The sequence below is a fragment of the Erinaceus europaeus genome, chromosome 15 (assembly GCF_950295315.1).
Source record: "Erinaceus europaeus chromosome 15, mEriEur2.1, whole genome shotgun sequence".
NCBI classification, from domain to species: Eukaryota; Metazoa; Chordata; class Mammalia; order Eulipotyphla; family Erinaceidae; genus Erinaceus; species Erinaceus europaeus.
The window spans coordinates 51388842-51408050 of record NC_080176.1 but is presented as its reverse complement, the minus strand read 5'-3'; the positions used below and the strand labels follow the sequence as shown (position 1 = coordinate 51408050).

Sequence of the window (19209 nt, the reverse complement as noted above, 5' to 3'; positions counted from 1 at the left end):
AGCCCCAATCACCCAGCCGTTTACGTTGGAGACTTTAATAGTCATCACCAAGACTGGGGATATTCCTCCACTCGTGCTGACGGCTCTATCTTAGCCGACTGGGCTTCAGCGAATGACCTCTCCCTATTATACGATCCCAAACAGCCAGGCTCTTTTTACAGTGCTAGATGGAATAAAGACTCGTCACCCGACCTGTGCTGGATTAGCACAGTCAACGGCCAAGCCTTTCCCTCTACGAGACAAGTTCTCAAGATCTTCCCGCACAGTCATCACCGCCCAGCTATCATCCACATTGGTCTCCAGCTCCCACTGATTCTGTGCTTGGAGAAACTAAGATGGAACTTTCGGAAAGCAAACTGGTGTCTGTTCAGTGATCTTACCAACAAATCTATTCCTGCAATTCCAATTAACTCTATCCCCTCTGAAGATTCCTACAGGCGCTTCTGCCAAGCCATCTTCAAAGCAGCTTCCCAAGCCATTCCTCGTGGGAGACGTGCTAACTATACGCCTTGTCTTGATGCTTAATGCGAGCAACTACTAAAGCAGTATGATGAGTCGGGCCACCCAGATGTGGCTGACCATCTCATTGCCTCCCTGGATGCAGCACGCCAAGCCCGCTGGCAACAACTCACGGAAAGTCTGAACTTCACCCACTCAAGTAGGAAGGCCTGGAAGCTTCTTCACAGACTGGGTGCCGGTAGCCAACCCCCTCCCGTCTCCCATCCTCCCGTCTCTCCAAACTCAGTGGCCAGTCACCTAACTCAAGTTGGACGTGCTAAGATCGACCCAGTCTGGAAAAGAGAAATTTCCCATGAGTGGTCATCCCACTTCCGGTTATCTTGTCCATCTCCAAAATTCTCTCCCTTTACACTGTCAGAACTGGAAGACGCTTTGAAGAGGGTTAAACCGGGAACAGCTGCTGGCTATGATAACATCACCCCAGAACTCATTCTTAGCCTGGGTCCCGCGGCAAAGAAGTGGCTCGCTTCATTCCTGTCCCACATCTTGGAATCTGAGTCTATGCCCAAAGTTTGGCGTCATGCGAAGATTATAGCGGTTTTGAAACCAAAGAAAGACCCAACACTGGCCGCCAGCTATAGACCAATTTCTCTCCTCTCCGTGTGTTACAAACTCCTTGAGAGGCTGCTTCTGTCACATATTTCTCCTCTTACAGAGAAATTCCTATCACCCGCCCAAGCTGGTTTCCGCCCAGGAAGATCTACCTGCGAACAAGCCCTGGCCCTCTCAACTTACATTGAAAATGAATTCCAGAAGAATTTAAAGACGGGTGCTGTCTTTGTTGATCTCACAGCAGCCTATGACACGGTCTGATACCGTGGTCTCCTAGTCAAGATCTCAAGATGCCTGCCTCCATGGGTGGCCAACACTATATTGTTTCTTCTCCAAAACAGAAGATTCCGGGTGCATCTGGGTAACAAGTCTAGCAGATGGAGACCTGTCTCAAGTGGCCTCCCCCAGGGCTCTGTTCTGGCTCCTACGCTATTTAATATTTACATCAATGACCTCCCAGAAACTTCTTCAAGGAAGTTCATCTACGCCTATGACATCTGCTGTGCAACTCAGGCATCCAAGTTCAACATCCTCGAGGAAACACTCACGAAAGACATGTCTCTGATATCTGATTACTGTAAAAATGGCGACTAATCCCTAGCACTGCAAAAACGGTATCATCTGTTTTCCATCTACACCATGCCTAGGCCTCGCGTGAGCTTAATGTGCAGCTTGGCGATACGAGAATCCGGCATGAAGCCCAGCCAGTCTATCTTGGCGTTACTCTCGATCGCACTCTGTCATTTCACGAACATCTCATAAAAACTGCAGCAAAGGTGGGTGCGAGGAATGACATCATTGCAAGACTGGCCAGCTCCTCATGGGGCGCGAGCGCTTCCACACTACGATCATCATCTCTGGCATTATGCTATTCCACTGCAGAATACTGTGCCCCAGGATGGTTCCGTAGCCCCCATGTCCACTTGGTCGATTCCAAATTATATTCCTCCATGAGGATAATTTCTGGAACCATCCGTTCCACCCCGGTTCCATGGCTGCCAGTTCTTAGCAACATCGCCCCGCCAGATAGTCGTCAGGATGCGGCATCATCTAAGTTCATTTCCCACGTCTACGCTCGACCGGACCTGCCAATATACGCGGATATCTTCACCCACCTGTCCAATGCTTGACGTTTCGTCACCCAATCTGGTCCCCTATGCCTACACTGAACTTCTCTGTTCCAGTCTCTTGGAAACAGAGTTGACAGTCAGCTGAGGTAAAGAACAAACACCTCATCACAGACCCCTGCAAGCGTCAACCCGGCTTTGACCTAGCACGTTATGATTGGGCCCTCCTCAATCGCTATCGAACAGGCCATGGTCGGTGCGCCGCTATGTTCCATAGTTGGGGAGCCAGAGATGACCCGAACTGCCCCTGCGGCTACAGACAGACTATGACCCACATAGTCAACGACTGCCACCTCTCCAGATTCAAAGGAGGTCTCGAAACTTTACATCAGGCTCAACCTGACGCTGTTGACTGGCTATGGAAGAAGGGCAAACGCTAGAAGAAGAAGTGCCTGCACTACGAATCCACTGCTCTTGGAGGCCATTTTTCCCATTTTGTTGCCCTTGTCATTATTATTATTGTTGTCATTGCTGTTGCTGTTGTTGGATAGGACAGAGAGAAATCGAGAGAGATGGGGAGATAGAGAGAGGGAGAGAAAGACAGACACCGCACACCTGCTTTACCACCCAGGAAGGAACCCTCTTGCAGGTGGGGAGCTGGGGGCTCGAACCAGGATCCTTATGCCAGTCCTTGTGCTTTGCTTAACCCCTTGCATTACTGCCTGACCCCCTTATTTCATATATTTTAAAAACACTCCTATTCTTGTATGAGAACTATAGACAATAAAATATAGTTCTCATATATTTTGTTCAACAAAATTTGATTCAAAAATATTATTACAAACTGTTGGGTAAAGTTGACAAATTGAGAATTACTGTTATTAGCTGGTAAGAACCTAGTCTCTATAGGACACAAGCCTAATTTACTCCTTCCAGAATTTAAATATGTTTGAAGTTCCAAAATATTTTAAATCAATCATCTGATGATTCTAAGTTAGAACCAAGCAAACTTTCTGGAAAACCTGAGCTAGGATTTTCTGTAAGCAACTTTTAGACATATAAAAGTAGCTTCTCCACATTGTAATCAATGAGTATTTTTAGACTACAACATTCAGACTAACATCTTTTTAAATTTTTTTTTATGTTTTATTGCCACTAGGGCTATCTAAATCTTACCATGTACAAAACTCAAGAGTAACTATACAGATTTATGTTCAGCCCAAACTGGAATACTTGTTGGATATTTATTAATTCCATGTCAATTTATAAATAAGTGGTATGTCAGGTTATGTCTGTCCCAATTTTTTTAATAAATTTTTAAAAAATTTACTATTATCTTTATTTATTGGATAGAGACAGACAGAAATCAAGAGGGAGGGGGTGATAGAGAGGGAGAGAGACAGAGAGACACCTGCAGCCCTGCTTTACCACTTGTAAAGCTTTCCCCCTGCAGCTGTGGGCCGGGGGCTTGAACCCGGGTCCTCGCGCATTCTAATACACACGCTCAACCAGGTGCACCACCACCCAGCCCAAATGGGGTCTGTCCCAATTTTAACACCTCAAAAGTTATATGTGTGGGTGAGAGAGACAGCATAATGATTTTGGAAATAGACTTTCATGCCTTGGGTTCTGAGTTCCAGGTTTAATTCCCCATACCATCATAAGCCAGAGCTGAGCAGTGTTCTGGCAGAGAAGGGAAGGGAAAGGAGCAGAAGGGAAGGGGAAGGGAAAAGGAAAAGGGAGGAGGGAAAGGAGGAGAGGGAGGGGGAAGGAGGGGAAGGGAGGGGGAAAGAGGAAGGGAGGGAGAAAGAGAAAATAGGGGAGAAAAGGGAAAAGAAAAAGTTATACATGCAACTTACTGAATATCAGACTATAGAATATCAGAATGTTACAATAATAATATATTTCCAGGTGTTCAAAATTTCAAGATTTCCAACAACAAAGTTTATCAGAATGTAATGAAGAGTTGTAAGACAAAGGCCTAAAGTACATTTCAAAGCAAACATCTGTACCACAAAAACCTGGAAAACTAAGTAAATAAGAAAATGCACATTGGAAATTGTTCTGGTGTGCTTCTATCATTTTCTACCTTTATATTTATTTATTATTTGTACACCAGGACCTTATACATATGTGACTTCACTACTCCAGGCTGACTTTTTCAATAGAAAGAGAACATGAAGGACAGTCAGGTGAACAGGAGCAGAGAGAGAAAGATTATAGCACCCAAGTTTACTCCAGTGCTGGCATTACATGAGGTAAGCCGGGGGTTCAAACACGGACCCTGTACGTGGCAAGGCAGGCAACTCTAGCAGCTAAGTGAGCTTGCCCTCTTCCATTTTTGAAGCCATAGAATATCGAAAGAATGAATGAGAAAGGGAAGGGAGGGAAGGGGAGGGGGAAATGAAAGAAAAAGGAGTAAGGAAAGGCCTTTGCTCCTTTAAGATCAATGTCATCAAAACATATTTAGGGTCTTCAAGATAGTTCACTTGAGGGACTGCTAGTTTTGCCACACACCTGACCCAGGTTAGAGACCGACTTCTATAATCAGAAAAAGTCAGCCTGGAGCAGAGAAACCGACAATGACCAAAATCTATATAACTTTTCTGATTCCAAAGGCACTTCTCTCTCGTGTATGGTAATGCACTTCATATAGTGGGCTGTCTTACCTGGCCAGTTCTTTAATTAAGTTTGCAATGCGTCGTTTATCTTCAAGACATAAATCCTTCAGTGATACACTCTTTATTGCTTCTTTGCAAAAATTCTAAGGGAAACAGAAAAATATTTTGGTTAACATCTGCTAAAAATCTTTAAGACTTTTTGGAGCCAGGCAGTGGTGTACCAGGTTGAGTGCACACATTCCCGCGCACAAGGCTTGGGTATAAGCGCCGAATCTCCACCTGCAGGGACGACACTTCATGAGCAGTGAAACAGGTCTACAGGTGTCTCTCTTTTTCTCTCCCTATTTCCCCCTCAATTTCTTTTCTTTTCTTTTTTTGCCTCCAGGCTTATTGCTGGGGCTCGGTGCCTGCACTATGAATCCACTGCTCCTGGAGGTTATTTTTCCCATTTTGTTGCCCTTGTTGCTGTCATTATTGTTACTGTTACTGTTGTTGGATAGGACAGAGAGAAATAGAGAGGAGGAGGGAAAGAGAGGGGGAGAGAAAGATAGAGACCTGCAAACCTGCTTCACTGCTTGTGAAAGAGACACCCCTGCAGGTAGGAGCCTGGGAAGCAGAATCCTTATGCTGATCCTTGCACTTTGTAACATGTGCACTTAACTTGCTGCACTAACACCCCACCCCCTCCCTCTCAATTTCTATCTGTCCTATCTAATAAGAAAAAAAGAATGGGGGTGGGAGAATGGCTGCCTGGAGCAGTAGATCCGCAGTGCTGGAACTGAACCCCTATAATAGCCCTGGTGGAAAAAAAACAGTATGATTTTTGAAGAAACAACTTAAAGTAAAAGCAGATGTAATACCTTAGCTGTCTTTTATCTGATGTAACATTATTTACCTATTTCATTTAAACCTACTAGAAATTCAAAGCAGATTAAAAAACTGACCATCCACTGGAGAAATAAAAATCTATACAGAAAAGCACAAAGAAAGAATTCAAAGGCAGAAATATGCCTGGGGGTCAGGTGCTGGTATACTCAGCTGAGTATACACATTTAGTATTAGGGGAAATAAAAACATTAGAACAAGGACCCAGGCTCAAGTCCTTGGTCCACACCTGCAGGGAGGAAGCTTCATGGGCGAAGCAGTGCTGCAGGTGTTTCCCATACTCTCCCTATTTCCCCCTCCCTCTCAACTTCCTCTATCAAGTTAAAAACTTAAACTTTTAAACTACCTGATTATATATTAGGGAATATTAACAAAACACTATGGCTAGGAAGCCAACAGAATCATGAAATTATGGACTTAATGAAAAAGAAGGCTATATCCTTCAGTACAGAAGAAACCACTGTATAAAAAGAAAAAGTTTCAATTATAGATAAGAACTTGCAAATGCAGGCTGGCAAAATGGCTCAATGACTTTTCTGAGCGACATTAAAATCAAATAACAGGGAGACTGAGGAGGTAGCTCAGAGAATAAAGTGCAGGACTTGGATACCTAAGGCCCAATTTCATTCTCAGTACTGTGTATGTCAGAGTAATTTTCTCTCTCATAAAATAATGTCAGAGTAATTTTCTCTCTCGTAAAATAATGTTAAAAAAGACAAAATGATGAAACAATATGCTGTAGGGGGATCTAATATATCTACATCCATTGCAAAGTGGGTACACTGGGGTTACAAGAAGACATTTTAAATTGTGATTTTTTTTTTCTTTTAGGTAGAGGCAGAGAAAGACAGTGAAAGAGACCCCAACATCAATGCTTCTTCCAATGAGGTAGGCTCAGGCTGCACTGCATGAACGGCAAAGCAGCACCCAATCCAAGTGAGCTATTCTGCTAAACATGAGTTAACAAAACAACAAACTAGATACTAGAAAGTTCCCAAGAACCTAACCCCCCATTTTATTAATTCAATAAAGAATCAATAGCACATATTTGGGACTTCTGTGCATACAATCTCTGCAGCAACTCTGCAATTCCAACAAAAAAGCAGCCTAGATGGAATTAAGAGAACGTGAGCATGGGAATGTCTCAGTAACAGTTTACTTGTGATACCGGCTGCAAGGAGACTTGGCACACAGGCCACAGACTGCCAAGCCCTGATTTAAATTCTGGGTGGGAAAACAAAACAACAACAACAACAACAACTATATATATATATTTACACTAACTTTACAAAGCAAAGTAACTTTACTGTAATTACTAGTAGGAGTGTGAGAGAAATCATTGAATGTCTCCATATTCAACCACATAGAGCTTTTACATTTTCCAACTAAAGAAAATAATAATTCAAACTAGATTTACTGTAATGAAGCAGCTTTACTATATAAAAGGGTTTATTTTTCACCAACAAATGCACATGAACAAAAATCAGAATGAAGACCTAATAAAAGAATAGGAGTAGTTGTCAATATGATTAGCTAACTCCACACAAATCAGGATATTGGTCTTTTGCTACATACCAAGATAATGACTATTTAAAGGAAGGCTTAAAGCAGCCTAGATAGTCTGAAGCACAAATGTTGGAGTAATCTAAATATTTTATATCTATATAAAGGGTTATTAAAGCATACTAGTCTGTACTGTATCTTCTACGAAGGACTGTATCTAAGACATTGTGAGAACTATGGTGATTATCAATGGGTGGGTGTGGGTACAAAACTTTGGTGATGGGAGTGGTATGAAAATATACCCTGTAATACACATACAGCAGTATGGAAATATGCCCTGAAATATATATATACAGTGGTATGGAAATATGGCCTGTAATATACATACGGTGGTATGGAAATATGCCCTGAAATATATATATACAGTGGTATGGAAATATGGCCTGTAATATACATACGGTGGTATGGAAATACGCCCCATAATCTTGGAAACCACTACTGTGCACAGAGAAATTTAAGAAAGGAAAAGCTCTAGACTAACACTAACTTAAATAAAAAATAATAATACTTTAATGGAATTTAATTTTACCCATTGTATTTTATGATACCAATTCTCTGCAATTATCTGAGATGTGATTAGTGGTCTAGCACTATGACACATTTTACAAATGTTTCAAGTGCATCCTTTTAAGAAATGTTGATTCTCAAATCACCTGCCAAGGCATCTTAGGGTTCCAAATGTTTCAGTTTTCTTTTTCTTTTTTCTTTTCTTTTCTTTTCTTTTTTTTTGCTTCCAGGGTTATCACTGCGGCTTGGTGCCTATACTGCTCCTGTTGCCGTCTTTCACCCCCCCCCTTCAATTTTTTTTTTTTGGATAGGACAGAAAGAAATTGAAAAGGGAGGGGAAGATAGGGAGAGAGAAAGATAAGATACCTGCAGACCTGCTTCACTGCTTGTAAAGTGATACCCCCCCCCCGTGGGGAGCCGGGGGCTCGAACCAGATTCTTATGCTTCATACTATGTGTGCTTAATCTGATGCACCACCGCCCAAGCCCAAGCCCCTACAGTTTCTTTTTTTTTCCTTTTTTTTTGCCCCTACAGTTTCTAAACAAAGGGATAATTTGGAAAATTCCTTTAACTGAAGCAAAGAGAAAGTTGCCTTTGATCAGAAAAAAAAAAAAGAAACCCTCCCAGTCTATATTCACTTCTTAATACTCAGAACTTGTAACTATCTGACATGGCAAACTAGTAAATATTGACTTGTGTTTCAAAAGATATAATTAAGTGTGTTGTATTGCATCAAAGTAAAATACTCTGGGGTGGGATGGAGGGTTCAGATCCTGGAACATGATGGCAGAGGAAGACCCAGTTGGAGTTGAATTGTTACATGGAAAAATGTTACACGTGTACAAACTATTATATTTTACTGTCAACTGTAAACCATTAATTCCCCAATAAAGAAAAAAAATAAAAAACAAAGGTCAAAAAAAAAAAAAAAAAAGAAGAAGAACAAGAGGGTTAAGAGGAATTTCTTCTTGGTCATACAGCTCCAAATGAATTCATATACTCCTGGTAAATGAGTCAGTGTAAGAGAAACATAAAAAGAGAGAGAGAGATGGAAAATGACTGTGGGCCATGTAATGTTCTTTCAAAGTTTTTCTACCCTTATGTACCAGTTACTGTTCAATACAGAAAAATCTGTTACTGGTCAGCATTTATAAAGACTGGAGAATGAGAAGGGGGAGGAAAGGAAAATGAGAAGAAACTACTGACCTGTTCCTCCACTGTATCTCCTGCATCTTTTAAAGACTCCGTGGCAACTGAAGCAGCAGTGAGCTGGGAAGTCTTAAGCTTCACATTAGCTTTTGGACTCATCAACTTGTGTCTTAATCTGATATTTCCTTCTGTAGAAATTCCTAAGGATTTCCATCAAACAAGATTTCAAGACTTGAGATTCTCATTCTTTTAACCATCTTTTTAGTAATCTCTTCCGTAACAGCCTCTGCTTTATGGAACCCAACAGGGAAAAATGACTTTATAAACTTCACTTCAAGTTCTTAATAAATAATTAATCATGTAAAGGTTGTGTTTTGAATATAATAAAGATTCTATTGGAATATTTTTAAAAGGTACTGCGAGATACCAGGCGGTAGCACACTGGGTTAAGCACACATGGTGCAAAGCACAAGGACTGGTGTAAGGATCCCGGTTTGAACCCCAAGCTCCCCACCTGCAGGGGAATCACTTCACAAGCGGTGAAGCAGGTCTGCAGGTGTCTATCTTTCTCTCCCCCTCTCTGTCTTCCCCTCCTCTCTCCATTTCTCTCTGTCCTATCCAACAACAACGATAAAAAACAAGGGCAACAAAAGGGGAAAAACAGCCTCCAGGAGCAGTGGATTCCTAGTGTAGGCATCAAGCCCCAGCAATAATCCTGGAGGTAAAAAAATAAAATGAAATAAAAAGGGACTAGGTGATGGTGCACCTGTTGTGTGCACACTTTACAGTGCACAAGGATCTAGGTTCAAGCCCCCAGCCTCCATCTGTAAGGTGAAAGCGTCGTTAAGTGGTGAAGCAGTGTTGCAGGTATGTGTCTCTCTCTCTCTCTGCCTCCCAACCTCCTCTTCCCCTCTAAATTTCTCTGCCTCTATCCAAAATAATTTTTAAAAATATTTTAAAAATTACAGCATGCTATATATACCTTAACTTAGGGGAAAATTAAGCAACTGCTATTTCACATAACTAGGTCACCAGCAATGGTTTGGTTTTAGTGTTCACCTGGAAACCAGGAAGCTTTAAGAGAGCCCAGGCCATAAATCTCAAGATTGGATACATTTTATTGTCTACTCAGGTTACTATTCAAATTAAAAATAAGCTCTTAATCCTTAATACATAAATTTAATGCAGTATTTCAGATTTCAATAGGATCATGACAAAAGTTAAGTAGAAAATTATACTGGACAGCACCTGCTTTGCTTCGGTGCTAGGATGTTCTCCCCACCCACCCCCAGCCTGTCTCCAGCTCTTTCTAGCTGAAAATGTCACCTGGATCCATGAAGCCCTGGTAACTATCCAAAAAACAAAACAAAAATAAAAATTGGGTTTTGGGGGGCCGGGTGGTGACACACCTGGTTGAGTGCACATGTCACAGTGAGCAAAGACCTGGGTTTGAGCCCCCAGTCCCCACCTGCAGGGGGAAAGCTTTGCAAGTGGGGAAGTAGTCTTGAAGGTGTCTCTCTGTCTCTCTCCCATCTCTACCACCCCCTTCCCTCTCAATTTCTGGCTGTCTCTATCCAATAAATAAAGATAATAATTTTTTAAAGAATTTATTTATTTATTCATGAGAAAGAAGAGAAAGAACCAGACATCATTCTGGTACATGTGCTGCTGGGGATCGAACTCAGGACCTCATGGTTGAGAATCCAATGCTTTATCCATTGTGCCACCTCTCAGACCACAGCTAATAAAATTAAAAGAAAAAAATTTTAATTAAAAAATTGAGTTGTCAAAGTGCAAGGACCAGCGTAAGGATCCCGGTTCGAGCCCCCGGCTCCATACTGGCAGGGGGGTCGCTTCACAGGTGGTGAAGCAGGTCTGCAGGTGTCTTATCTTTCTCTCCCCCTCTGTCTTCCTCTCCTCTCTCCATTTCTCTCTGTCCTATCTAACAATGACATCAACCACAACAACAATAACCACAACAACAATGAAAAAAGAAAACAATAAGGGCAACAAAAGGGAAAATAAATAAATAGTAAAAAAAATATTTAAAAATTGGGTTTTGATTAACTATTCTGCACCAAGTTGAGCTTGTGAAATTGTACTAATGTTTTTCTTTTTTATTTATTTTCCCTAACACTGAAGAAAGGAAGATTACAAAATGAAACATCATACCTGGAACATACACTATTGATTGTTCTTCATCAGAAACTATGCAGGAAAAAATGAAGGAAAATACCAGAAAAAGATTATTTAATACCCAATGCTACTTCTGTTCTGTACTATAAATTGTCATTTTTCTTGACCTGGAAATTTACAAAAATTTCTTTCAAAAGCAAAACCAGAAAACAAAGTATTCAAACTAAATGTAGCAATAATATATATATACATATATATATATTTTTTTTTTAAGATAGAGAGGGAGGAGAGGAAGAGACAGGGAGAAGGGGGAAGTGGCAGGGATAGAAGGGGAGAAGAAAAGAGGTGGACAGAAAGAGAAAGACAGATGACAACATGGAAGCATTTTTCAGTGCAGTGGGGCCAAGCTTGAGCCAACCTGAGTCATGCACATGGAAAAGCAATGTACTATGCAAGAAGCCACTATATTTCCCCATCGCACAAAGACTTTATTTTATTTTAAAGTTCACTTTTACATATTCACCACTTGATGTTTCATGAAAAGTCTGGAGACCTTGTTCCATAAAACCTGCATCCATATTTATTTCAAAGTGAGTTACCCTGCACTATAAATATATATATTCAGTTAAGTTTCTTAAATTTCCTTTTGTTTTATAACTAAAGCGTTCATTATTCTAGATGCTCACTATTAGAGACTAACAAGTTATTTGTAGTATAAATAAGTCCTAAGTAAGCTTCAGCGATGAAAAACAAACATTTCGAGGGTAAGTCAGTCATGAAAACACAGGTAACTTTCTTTTTTTTTCTCCAGGGTTATTGCTGGGGCTCAGTGCCTGCACCACAAATCCACTGTTCTTGGCAGCCATATTTTTCCATTGTTGTTGTTGTTGGATAAGACAAAAAGAAATGGGTGAGGGGAGAGAGAAGGGGAGAGAAAGATGGATACCTGCAGACCTGCTTCACCGCTTGTGAAGCCACCCCCCTGTAGATGGGGAGCCAAGGGCTTGAACTGGGATCCTTGTGCTTCCTACTATGTTCACTTAACTCAGCGCACCACCGCCTGCCCCCCGCCAAGGTAACTTTTTATTCTTCTGCTGTGCACTCATGAAATGTCTCAAGAAGCCCCACTATTAACATGTAGAAGAAAATTATATCAAAAAGAACTTGTCAAATTTCAAACAGTTGATTTAGAATCATATCTAAATCCAAATATGTCTAATGTTTCATAATTTTCTATTATGCTTATAGCAAAGAAGCAGCTAGATGATTTTTTTTTCCAAACAGTCTAGTCATTTCTAAGGTTTTCTGATGTTCTATATAGTGCTCCACTTTTTAATATTTCCCAGAAAATAAATCATTAACTATTTTCTTCTGGAAAAGGCAGGCGTAATCAGTCCTTGCTTGAAGCCTTTTTAGCGAATGCTGACCAGAAATACCTAAACTTCCTATAGAAATTAGGAATATAGAGATGTCCGAGCTGCCAGCAGACTTCTAACAGCTCTCGCAAGCCTTTCTTCTGGGCTGATAACTAGCCCCCAGACTAAGTCCCCTCAAACAGCAAGGATAAAGATTAGACAATTTGTAAAATTGTGTAAAATAAGCAAATACAGGAAGATTAGGTCCCAGATCTCTGGGGGAACTAAAAGAAACTCATACTGGTGCAAAGAAAGAGACTCCAACTTCACTGACACCTCACCATCAACCTCAACCAAACCAAACCAAACGAAGAGCCCAAAGGCTCTAAACCTTCTCAAATGAAATTAAACAGGCTCCTCAACAGCCAAGACCGATTCTTTTGATTTATAGCCACTGGAATTAGCACATGACCATGAGCATAGTAAATGCCCAAAAGATCTTTTGGCCTTTGAAATACACATGGAAAAAAAAAATTCAGGGAGGGGGAAGGTTCAAGAAATGCTCTATGCGGCAATGTTGTCAGTCAGAAGATACAAGCAATGATGAGACTGCAGAATATTTTCTAAGGATGATCTATGGAATATCTAAGAAACTGTATCCTGGAAATACTAAGCTTCTTTAGACCATTCACAGAGAAGCCCACACACAGCTGAGACCAACCACTGCCTACTTCTCTCCAGCCAGCCCCATCTTGATATAGACGTTCACAGTATTTCATACTTCACTTCTCTTCTTAGATCTCCACTACTTCTTCCAAGGTCCCTCTCAGCTCATAGCTGTGTCCTGTTTCTCTAAGAAAATCAAGCTGTAAAGACCGTCCACAGCTCTCACCAGCTTGCCTATCCAACTCTCTTCCATCTATGCCAAATACTCTGCTTTGACTCTTTTCACTATAGATGAACTGTTCCACTCTGATTTAAAGCCAGTCCAGTGCAACAAACCCACCATTCTTTTTTAAAATATTGCTCCTAGCATTTCCTCCTTCCCTTGAATCAAGCATTTTTATTGTTAAACTCTTCATAGTATCTAGATAATTCCCATTCTACAAAAACCAAAACTCTTTTCACCCGTTATCCCACTACAACTAATATGCTATTTTTGCTTTCCTTATAATACAGCTTCTCACAGCATTACTTATACTCACTGTCTTCCTTGCTTTTCATTCAGTCTTGAGCCTTCTCCAATAAGACTTCCAAGTCAATTAGTGGAGTACAACTACTCTCTCTCTTCTTATATGCTTAGCAGAATGAACTTAGGGTCCTCTTCATGGGCAGTACTGATGAGTGACCTCCCAGACAAAACCTTTTCATTCTCTAGTGAGAGGATGGAAAAAGAGATGGGGGGGGTAGGGGGAGAGAGAAAGAGAGAGACCTCAGGACTGCCTCACCATACACGGAACCCCCTTTCATACTGGTCCACAGTATGTGTAACCTGGGCTCTAACCCAGATTCTCAAGCATGGTAATGGCACTCTCCTTGGTGAGCAACCTCCTGGTCCCTGTACAATGATTCTGACCACCCTCAAATAAGGTTCAAATGGTTTCTGCTTTGATAAATTCATCATCAGTCAGTTATCAGACCTCTTAGTATCTGACTTGTTACAATACTGGACACCAACAACTCTTCTCCTTATACCTCTTCTTACCTTCTGGGTCACTCTTTCTCAGTCTCCTGAGATTCTTTTCAGCCTCTAAATTTGGGGGTATCTCCAGTACCTAATGGATGGAGCATTTCTCATTTCCTTGGTGATCTCAGTCATAGCTCATGTCTTTAAACATGGCTGACACGATGACGCCTGCCAAATTAGTCTCTTCTCTTCCCTCATATGCATAAAACCGTTGCTTTTACCTGAAAATGTATCTTGATCCAAGTTACTTTTCATCTTGATCCAAGTTACTTTTTCAACCCTAACCAGAATTAATGTGATAACCTTACACCTGGTCTCTCTTGCTTTTGCTCCTGATGCAACAAACACTTAATTCTCCACAGAGTGGTTAAAACAACCACTTAAACATATACCTATGGTAAGACACTTAAACATATACAGATTGTAAGACAAAGAAGTTATGAGGGCCTACAGTACTTGAGAACAGACCCTTCTACTCCCACCCTATTACCTGTCTGGCTCCTCTCCATCCCCCCCCCCATCATTTTATTGGGGCGGGGGTTGTTAATGGTTTATAGTAGAGTTGTTGATCTCACAGCAGCCTATGACACGGTCTGGCACCGTGGTCTCTTAGTCAAGATCTCAAGATGCCTGCCTCCATGGGTGGCCAACACTATAGCGTTTCTTCTCCAAAACAGAAGATTCCAGGTGCATCTGGGTGAGAAGTCTAGCAGATGGAGACTTGTCTCAAGTGGCCTCCCCCAGGGCTCTGTTCTGGCTCCTACGCTATTTAATATTTACATCAATGACCTCCCAGAAACTTCTTCAAGGAAGTTCATCTACGCCGATGACATCTGCTGTGCAACTCAGGCATCCAAGTTTGACATCCTCGAGGAAACACTCACAAAAGACATGTCTCCGATAACTGATTACTGTAAAAAATGGCGACTAATCCCTAGCACTGCAAAAACGGTATCATCTGTTTTCCATCTACACCATGCCTCGGCCTCGAGTGAGCTTAATGTGCAGCTTGACGATACGAGAATCCGGCATGAAGCCCAGCCAGTCTATCTTGGCGTTACTCTCGATCGCACCCTGTCATTTCACGAACATCTCATAAAAACTGCAGCAAAGGTGGGCGCGAGGAATAACATCATTGCAAGACTGGCCAGCTCCTCATGGGGCGCGAGCACTTCCACACTATGATCATCATCTCTGGCATTATGCTATTCCACTGCAGAATACCATGCCCCAGTATGGTTCCGTAGCCCCCATGTCCACTGGTCGATTCCAAATTATATTCCTCCATGAGGATAATTTCTGGAACCATCCGTTCCACCCCGGTTCCATGGCTGCCAGTTTCTTAGCAACATCGCCCCGCCAGATAGTCGTCGGGATGCAGCATCATCTAAGTTCATTTCCCACGTCTACGCTCAACCAGACCTGCCAATATACGCAGATATCTTCGCCCACCCTGTTCAACGCTTGACGTCTCGTCACCCAATCTGGTCTCCTACACCTACACTGATCTTCTCTGTTCCAGACTCTTGGAAACAGAGTTGGCAGTCAGCTGAGGTTAAGAACAAACACCTCATCACAGACCCCTGCAAGCGTCAACCCGGCTTTGACCTAGCACGTTATGACTGGGCCCTCCTCAATCGCTATCAAACAGGCCACAGCCGGTGCGCCGCTATGCTCCATTGCTGGGGAGCCAGAGACGACCCGAACTGCCCCTGCGGCTACAGACAGACTATGACCCACATAGTCAACAACTGCCACCTCTCCAGATTCAAAGGAGGTCTCGAAACTTTACATCAGGCTCAACCTGATGCTGTTGACTGGCTACAGAAGAAGGGCAAATGCTAGAAGAAGAAGAAGATTGATACACAGGTACAATTTCTCTTCTCCCTGTGATAGCTGTCCATGAAACACTGTACCACCTTCTACTGCTATTCGCATTCCCCTCCCAGGTGTTCTGTCGGGTACAAAAGAGATGTGCAAGTTAGTTTCAGGGCAACAACATTTTTCATTCTTCTACCCAGAAGCTCTTTCCCTCAAAACTCTTCATGGACTATGCCTAAACCTCCTTTAAAGCTTTCATCATATGTCACCTGATTGAGGCCTTCTTCACCCAATCATTTAGGAAATCAAAATGAAAGAACTACCCTTTCTTTTTTGACATTGACACTCTCCACCTCTTAGACACAACCCCCCCCCCCCACACACACACACATACACACACCTGATACCCTATCCTTTTTCTGTGAATGTACTTTACTTATTCATGGTCTCATCTCACTAAAATCTAGAGAAAACACCAAGAGAAAACTTATGCCTGGATTTGGTCGGGATTATGGCTCTGAATATTAAGGAATGCTTCAGAGCAAACCATCTACGAAATAATGAATTTTCAATTCATCTTATTATATTGTTCACTGTCCCACAACTTTCAGCATGGCCTTCCTTCAACTTTCTATTGTAAGTGTACAGGTAAAACCCCTTCCCTGTATGCATGCCAAATACCTTTTCAATCATAAAACAAACACTAAAATAACTTCAGCTAAAGTTTTTAAAATAGTTTAAACTGCCTTCACCCCACCTTTCTAATATTTCCAGTCTTTCTTTATCATATTCCCTTGAAAATCAAATATTTACTTCTTCAAATATAAGGATTCTGCCAACAAATATATATATTATTGAACAGTCAATGAGGCACAATATATACAAAACATGCATTAGAATTCTTATCAGATTTGTGCCATAGTTCTACTTTGGGTTTTGTTTGTTTGTTTGTGGAAGTAACTCACTAAGACAAGTAAAAGTTATGAAATGTATTTAATGTTGATACCAACATGTCCAAATCTCCAGAATTAGAGTGGTAATTGAAAAAACGGAAGCAGAAACGAGAGAAGCATGTCTACCACAGATTACTGGGATCTGAAGGAAATTAATATCATACTGCACTCTAGAACCTGACCTTTTGAGTTAGTACTTTGGAGTTGAATCACTCCTGAGTTTGAGTCGGGTGTACATGTAACTATTATTAACCATAACGGCTTCCCCAGATAGTAAGTAAATTATGTTAACATTCACATAGAAGTTTCCGTCACTTTTAGTTGAAAATTCAATGCCAGACATTATAGCTGAAGTGATATTTAAATTAGGTCCCTCATAGTTGATATTTATTAAAATCAAGTTATGAATCCTTTGGGGACCTGGGAGATAGTATAATAATTACGTAAAAAGACTTTCGAGCCTGAAGCTCCAAGGGCCCAAACCTGAACAAAGCAGAGCTATGGTAAGAAAAGTACACACACACTAATGATAACACAGTGGGATGCATTCAAGCCATCTAGGTTCTGCAGAGCAATCTAGGTACTTCTGGCATTGCCAGAAACTACACTGGTGGAGAAAAGTAGTTTACTGCTAAAGGCATATTTCATCTGCAGAATGAATCTCAAAATAACGTGGTATACTCAGTGCTTACATATTCGGTATGAAGACATGGGTGGTACTGCTAAAGTATACTGTACAAGACATGTGTAACTCATCAGAACAGTAAATAAATAAAAGTGACGACCATCTGTCACTGATGATGTGTCCTCACATGATGGAAAGGAAGATCTATGGAAAAAAAGCTCCCAGTCACACTCTCCCAGTTGTGTAATAAAGGTGAAAGTATTGACAATTTTTCTTTCAATCATGGGAAAAAAAACAACAGATTACAGACATAGACTTCTGTTGAATAGTCTACTCTGAAGGTCTAGGTGTGGCCTGGGGAACCATCAACCTAACAGCAGAGGAGATCAGGATTCTAAGGCACGGGCAATCCAAGCCGGGAAGAACTATGGTTGTGCTTTTTTAGCAGCATGTTTACATTGCACCTTGTTTTTACGTCCTCAAGAGGCTCAATGTTAGTGAAATAGGCTGGGGAAACAAGTGATTCTGGTAGCCTGCAATTTTCTTTCAGACACCTGAATTTCTATAGGAAGTAGAGCATTTTCTCCATACAATTTCAGTTCCCCAGTCCCAAAGAAGGGTACTTACATTAATTTTAAGATTAAAGGAGACTGTACAAGAGAAAGGAGGATATACGACTCATTTATTTATTGGCATCAGGGTATAGGCTGGAAGAGCCTATTTCATCCCGGGGAAAACAAACAAAACAAAAAACTTATAGGGGCTGGGTGGTGGCGCACACTGTTACAATACACAATGACTCAGGTTCAAGCACCCAGTCCCCACCTGCAGGGAGGAAAGCTTTGCAAGTGGTGAAGCAGTGCTGCGGGTGTGCCTGTTGCCCTCCCTATCTCTCCCTCCCTCTTGATCTCTGGATGTCTCTATCTAATAAATAAAGATAATTAAAAAAATTAAGAAAAGATGAAAAAAAACCCCATTTACATCACATGTCTCACCCCAGATATCAAACCACAAACTGGCTCCACAGCTTCTCCGCACACCAAGAAATCCAACCTGGTCAATCTACATGTATATCCACACCGCTTCCAAAAGCACCTTTATACCGTCACCGTCACCAGCAGCACCAGGCTAAGTCCCCGGGAAACCGAGCCCCACACCTGTGCGAAAACTCGAGCCTGGACAGACTATCGCTGACAGGTGTGGCTGGTGCGGGGAGCTCCCGATGCGCTCACGGTGCAGACCCAGGACACCCCTCAAAATAAAGCAAACGAGCTCCAACGACACCCAGCGCTCCTCCGCCCATACTCAGTGCCACCGAGGTTGCCGTGGGGCCAGGGGGCGGCGGGGTGCACAACGCCGGGTCCTTGGAGGAGGCCGAGGCTGCACCTGAGCCTCCCACCTGCACAGTGTCAGGGTCGCTGCCCCCTAGCTCCCCACGGGTGCCCAGCACCTGCACCAGGGCGGGACAGCACCCAGTCGCCCCCTTCCATTCAGGGGGCCCACGCGACCCCCGCCCCGCCCCGCCACTCGCCACCCGCCACCCCCGGGGGGCGCCGGCGCCCCCTGCCAGGCGGGCGAAGGATACAATCCCGGCTCCAGAACGCCGCCGCGCCCGGGCGGGAGGGGCCCGCCACGTCCGCCATCTTGAAACAACCGCCACTCGGGGCGTCGCCGCGGAGTCGCCACGCCCCCGCCTCCAGCTCCAGCCCCCATTGGCCGCCGGGCGCGGAGACCCGCCCCCGCTTGCGCGGACGGCCCCGGCGGGGTGG

At 42.5% G+C, this 19209-nt stretch overlaps 1 protein-coding gene across 4 annotated transcripts in view; it reads right to left on the bottom strand.

Moving 5' to 3' along the window:
• The window catches only part of KIAA1328 (KIAA1328 ortholog), a 295446-nt gene extending 276301 nt beyond the window's left edge, over window positions 1–19145 (bottom strand). For all 4 annotated transcript variants that reach the window (XM_060173759.1, XM_060173756.1, XM_060173757.1 and 1 more), the window contains exons 1-4: window positions 19026–19145; window positions 11036–11071; window positions 8921–9063; window positions 4808–4902 (exon numbers count right to left, since the gene is read on the bottom strand). In XM_060173759.1, coding sequence (XP_060029742.1) covers window positions 4808–4902; window positions 8921–9063; window positions 11036–11071; window positions 19026–19083 — 332 coding nt within the window. In that variant the 5' untranslated portion in view covers window positions 19084–19145. The remainder of the gene's footprint in view (window positions 1–4807; window positions 4903–8920; window positions 9064–11035; window positions 11072–19025) is intronic.
• Window positions 19146–19209: the final 64 nt, after the last annotated feature.